Source organism: Belonocnema kinseyi, chromosome 1 (genome assembly GCF_010883055.1).
Source record: "Belonocnema kinseyi isolate 2016_QV_RU_SX_M_011 chromosome 1, B_treatae_v1, whole genome shotgun sequence".
Lineage (NCBI taxonomy): Eukaryota > Metazoa > Arthropoda > Insecta > Hymenoptera > Cynipidae > Belonocnema > Belonocnema kinseyi.
This window is the reverse complement of record NC_046657.1, coordinates 158,499,818-158,506,166: the sequence shown is the minus strand read 5'-3', so window position 1 is coordinate 158,506,166 and position 6,349 is coordinate 158,499,818. Positions and strand designations below refer to the sequence as shown.

General features: G+C 32.2%; 1 protein-coding gene across 1 annotated transcript in view; it reads left to right on the top strand.

Moving 5' to 3' along the window:
* Positions 1–4,721: 4,721 nt before the first annotated feature.
* Positions 4,722–6,349, top strand: part of LOC117174734 (ester hydrolase C11orf54 homolog) — a 2,288-nt gene continuing 660 nt past the window's right edge. The window contains exon 1 of the mRNA XM_033364066.1: positions 4,722–4,852. Coding sequence (XP_033219957.1) covers positions 4,805–4,852 — 48 coding nt within the window. The 5' untranslated portion in view covers positions 4,722–4,804. The remainder of the gene's footprint in view (positions 4,853–6,349) is intronic.

Here is a 6,349-nt window from a genome sequence, read left to right as displayed (position 1 = left end):
CCTTGGCTATTAATGGACCCAAGTGGGGAACCTTACATAATGGCTTCGTGAGGTTCTTCGCTTGGGGTGATTGCTAGAGAGATTGATCAGCAACCTGGGTCGCTAAACCTCGATTCTTGTTGATTGATTAGGCCTAACTTTAAAGCTTTATTATTCTTAAACTAAGCTTTGCAAAACTTTCTTCTTTATTTTGTTGTACAATATCATATATTAAAAAAGGTTGTATAGGTGCCCGTGCAGAAATTGCCAAATGTTTGCCTTATTTCCGATTTGGGCCAAACCGGGCACACAATGTTGTGGTTGTTAAATTTGGCCCTGTCTAGAGCCCGACTTACCAGTGAAACTTGACAGTAGATGGCGCTCCATTAATTTCGGGGGCTAAAGTGGGTTGACTTCAAATCGCCCAAGTTTCAACGTAAAGTGTCAAGCGTCAAAAATATTTCCATTATTATCTGGAAAAGCGACAAAATAAGTGGAAAAAATGCCAAAAGTGAGCACAAGACGAATGCGTAGGTATAGTATACTTCAAAATATTCCTGAATTACGTGTTGAAGACTATAATAAGTAAATTTATGAAGAATGTTTAGACGAAACCTAACCTCGAAATGAGGTTATTTATTTATAAGAAAAGTAGCAAAGGTAATATTTCATTTGTTGAATGTGAAAACGAATTAGATCAACAATGGCGTTATAAACGTATTTATTTTCACGTATTTTTAGGTGATTTGATACAATCGGAATGTAAATACAACCTTATTATTTATATTAGCTTTTGTAAAAATAACTTAATGAGCCAGTGCGATAATATAATCCACTTATTTCAAAATAACACAAATGCTGGCTGTTATAATGCGTCGTTTGACTTTTTCCGTTTGCTCGAAAAAAAGTGTCTGACATACTCCAATTTTTTTCATACCGCGATCTGTTAGATAACCTGATATTTATATTCTCAAATTTCATTTAAGGAGGTGATATATTCGATTTTAATATTATTTTATTTAAGAATCCCTTTTAATTAAGAATAAGAAAAATAAATTAATATGGGCCCAATCGGGGCCAGGTATGGTTATCTCCGTGAGCAGTTCTCGGGCCCCGATCGGGCATCGCGTTTCATTTCGAATCTGGCCCCATCTAGATAGCCTGATTTAGGCTAAATTCTGCCAGATCTGGCCCTAATCAGATCCAAATTGGAATTTCTGCACGAGTGGAGGGACACCCTGTATATTCTTCTCAAGCATATTTATTATTTTGCAGCAGTTTCTTTGTGTTTACGTGAGTAATATAATTTTCTACTTGTGTAATGTATTTACAAGAATACCAAATGCTACTAATCATCGATTAAACCATGAAGAAAAACAAAAACAATTGTACTCCGTGTGATCTTAAGATAAACCCAAGTACGAAAAAATTGGAACATAATCGCATCAATGATAAACATAAATTACTTTGACAAAATGCACAAGTATAAATTAGGATTTATCTTATTCTCATTTTCCTTTATGTATTTGTAATAATTGTTGTAAAATTCGTCAAGAACATGATCGAAGTATTAACAAAATGGCCATTCTAAGATATGCCGAATTATGTAGGTATATGTTTATCAAAGAATACAAGACAATATAGAGAGACTGAATTAATTTGTAATTGTTACGTATAATTAAATGGTAGACATAAGGGATGATTAAATATGAAGAAGAACTTAGCTGGCTGTGAATCACTCGCTTTTTCAATGAAAGTTATCGACAGCAACGGCATGTATCGATCTCAGCATTCAAATGTTACTAAGAGGCCAAAAAAAATTCAAATCAGCTTACATAAAACAAAAGCCCTATGAAAATATCTCGAATTTGTTTTTAAGAAGTGGGAAGAGGAAAAGATCATATTTCTGTTTGAAGTTCCACATTTAAATCAAGAGCAAGAGACAATTCCTCTCTGAACAGTGTAAGTCTTAAGTTATGTCATGGGTCATAAGAAAAGATTCATCTTGAAAAACCGTAATAATAAGTCTGCAATTTTTTAAGCCGAAAGCTCAAATAAATATTGAGTAGAGCCGGGTGTATTTGGTAAACAAATGAAGAATTTTATTCATTTTATCAGGAATAACAAAGAAAGGAAGTATGTACCAGATCATTATGCTGAAGAGGTTTCTGACAGAGCTAGGCTTTTGGAAGATTTGTACGCTCACGTTACCTTGAGGTTTGATGTTGAAAAACACCTCGCAATAGCAGCAAAGACCTGAAGTCTGGGCAACGCAGAACATATTTTGAACGATGTACTAAACGGACGAAATTTGTTTAGTAATTATGTACTAAAGGTTGTGACTCATGGTGGACAGGGATTTTTCATAAACTACATGTCGGCGATTCCAGAAAAGTATGTTACTGAGTATCTAGGACATTCAAGATCAAGAAGGCCCATCTGCAAAGAAAAGTTGAAAGATGGATGATTGAGCATAAACTTATCATGTTGGCGATCGTGTCTTTAATGCGAGCTCATACTTCTCGTTAAAGGATAGCAAACGGCCATATCTACATTCCCTTCGCCTTATTGTTACATAACCGTGAAAGGTTTACGAGAACACGAGGAACTAGAAAGTGAAATTCCTGAATGAACAACGAATTAGGAATAGTATACAATGGTTTATGAATTTTTAAAAAGCAAAACATACGGTGACCTGCGCAAAGATTATGTACAATTTAAATCCCTTGAAGGTAAGGAAACATTTTCTGTAAAGCGTAGGAGTACCGTTAACGCGCCTTTGTTTAATGATGATAACAATCTCAAAGTAATCACAAAATGTTTAACCTCAGAGCTTCACCTACTGCCAGGGTCGTGAATCATATTTTCTGAAATGGTATTGTGCCGCTTCTATGCAGATAAAAGGCTCTCTTTTGGCCTTAAGAGTCTTAATTTGGTTTCAAAAAATTATCGTGGTGACGCGTTTAAAAGAAATGTGTGCAGGAAATTACTTTAAGAATCAGATAAATTATTAGATCGTAAAACCATTCAGGAAATTGGCGAGCCTTTGCCGCTTTTGCCATTCGTCGCAATTTTGAAAGCCAAGGAAAAAATTGTACTTTCTCTTTCAATTTGAAAAGGATCCACTTAGATTTAAAACAGCATACAAAAGATCTTGAGAAACTCTCCTACCTGCTAATGTGTCGGAAATTCAAAATTCATATTATATTAAATCATATTGACGAATCGCTAGCATTTTTAAACAGAGAGGAAAGTTTCGGTTTGTGCTTTAAATAGGCTTGCGAATCTATTCATTACGAGTTCATAAAGTTGAGGAATGGACCAAAAAAGCAATATGCACAACTCCGATTATCCCGTCTATTAGAAAGTAGCTATCGTCGACTTTTCTTGCAAAAATATTTAGGCTATAGATGAGCGGCTGACAATAGAAAGTAGAAATATCTCGTTGGTGAGTAAGAAGCAGCTATAGATAAGTGCCTAAAAATGGATATAGTTTCACGGCTGTAAATAGTAGCAATAGAATATTGCCTGTAAAAAGTGGACAACGGTGCTTGGGCCGTAACAAAGGGGAACAGAAAAACTTGGCAGTAAGAAGTGGACGAACGTCGCGTGTCGGTGAATCGGCTCTGTTACACGCTGCAAGGACAAGACTCGTTCAAAGCCGAAAATGCACGAGGACGAACCCGACCTCGCTCGACTGGACGATTCGCTTTCAGTGGCTAACTAGCTGTTAGCAGTTTTTCGGTAAACTGAATTTCCACTGAATTTTGCAGGGCGTCCATGCCGTTAAGAAAATACAAGTTCATGGCAAAGTGTTAAACGATTGCTTTGCGATGAATTCTAAGAGAAAATTAAAAAGAGATCACAAAACATTTTTTATTGTTTCCTTAAATTTTTTTAAAGTGTGTAAAATATTTTGTAGACTTTTGCAATTTTTCCATATTAGATAAATTTGGAAAAATTAAGGAACATAATTCTTTTAAAGCCTTCTTGTGCAATTTTGTTGCACATTTTTTTAAAAGTTTATGTTGGTTTAAATAATATATATGTAGGAAATGTGTTTGTTAGTGAAGGGAAGCCCGGAAAAGTTGTACAAGTTAATGCTAAAAAACGCATCGGCAGTATATCGGCTTTACCAGATAACATACAAAAGATTGTAGCGAAACGATACAAAGGCCAACTTGTTGGTGAGTTACAATACTTATGTCCAAAAACCATTGACCTTTTTTGTCTTAAATAGTTGAGTTTGGAAAAGCAGATTTTATTTTATTTTGAAATTGTAATTTTCGAGAAAATTATATAAACTAACGTGTTAGTGTGATTGTTTTTATTAAAGGAAAGTTGTATAGAATTTATCAAACAAGTTTTTGTGATCCAGATGTTAAATCATGTTTATTCTTGATTTTACTTCAATAGCATCAGCCTAAAATACATATTCACGATTTTATTAATTAGTTGCCAGGAATGTGACAATAGTAAAATACACAAGAATAACCAAAAATATTAATTTTCTGTCAGCTTCAAATTCATCGGAGTGAAGGTAATTTAGAAACTTCCGGTACCATATTACCAGACGACATTCCAGACAAACTTGTATTTTTTAAGTTATTTCTAAGCTTTTATATTTTCTAATTGTCATAGTTTTGTGAATAAAAAGCTACGAACAGTCAAGTCAAGATATCGCGGAAAGAATATTTGAAAGGTTTATCATTAGCAATTCTTATTTACAACGGGCTTGGGTGGTACATTCCTTTCGAAACATGGGAAAGTGAAGCAACATGTGTTAGAATCAGGAACCACGAAATTTCATTTTCTCTTTTACAACATGTCTGCCCCTCTAGTCTCAGCTGGAATTATTTTATCTGCCGAAATGGTAAGATTAAGAGAATTATCTATTTAAAACATGTTTATAATACTTTAATTAATTTATAGACTTTTTAATGTATAATAATGTATGGCTTATGATTAAATTACACCATGGACTTACCCGATTTCTGCCTTACACAATTTTTCTCGCAAAAACTTACATCTACACGAATTTATAGACACTTGAATGAGAAAATTAACGTTTGGGTGATCTTATATTTTTATAATCACCTGAAAAAAATCTTAAAAAGAAAGTTTCTTAATAATTACCAGGGAGGTAATTCGGCAAACGATTTCAAATTCCTGATCATATTCCTGTTTTTTCTCGCCAAGTTTTTAAATTTCCCCGGTGAACTGAGAGTAACATAGTTATATTTTCCGCTAAATGCAGAACTTTATTTTAAATTATGACGTTTATCCTAATAATCCTTCAGCACAATGAAAACAAACTTGCAAAATAAATTAATTTTGAAAAAAAGACTTAAATTTCCTACTAAAAAATATAAATTTCCAAATAGTTGCATTTTTTACCAAAAAGCTAATTTTTCAATCAGGAAGGTTCACTTTGTATAAAATAGCTTATTTGGTCAAAAAAATTAATGTTCAAACAAGAAGTTAAATTAATTAAAATTATTGAATGTTTAACTGGAATCATAGTTACATTTTCAGTTCAAAGCAATAATAATTTCTAACCCAAAAATAACCTATATTTTAAGAGAATATTTAAATTTTTGGCAAAAAATTACTTTGCAACTAAATGAAAAATAAGTTTTCAATCAAATAACTCATATGTTAAATAAATTCCAATTAAAATGATAAATATTCAACTAAAAGAATTAAATTCTGAAAAAAGAGTTTTACTTTCAACCAAATAATTTCATTTCCTACATAAAAGATAAATTTCCATCTAAAATTATCATTATTTAACTGAAATACTTGAATTTGCATTCAAAAATTGAGGTTCAAATATTCAGCTGAAGAAAGTAATTTTCAAATAAACTGATGAATTTGCAAATAAAATTACGAACCTTCAACTGAAATAGTTGGATTGTATACCAGAAAGATGAACTCAAAATTATAAATAATAATTCTCTACAAGAAGGCGATCTTATTACAAAGTACTTAAATTCTTCACTGACTAATTTAATTTCGAAATGAAAAATATCAATAACTTTGAACAACATAGATTGGTTAAATTTTAAGTTAGAAATCAAATGATTAATTTAAAAAAAATGGATTTTGAGCAAAGTAGTTGAATTTTCTGCTGGATAAGTTATGGGTGGCGTTAAAACAAGGATTTTAGACAATGCGGTTTGACTTCAAATAGAGACGAATTTTTAATTAAAATTATGAAAAAAAAATGATTTTTGACAAAACAGTCTTACTTTTAATAGAAAAGTTGATTTTTTTTTACTAAGAAAAGATGAATTCGCAACGAACAAGGTAACACAATTTTCTATTATAATTCAGCAACATTTCTTCTTTTGAATACTACTTCTACTCC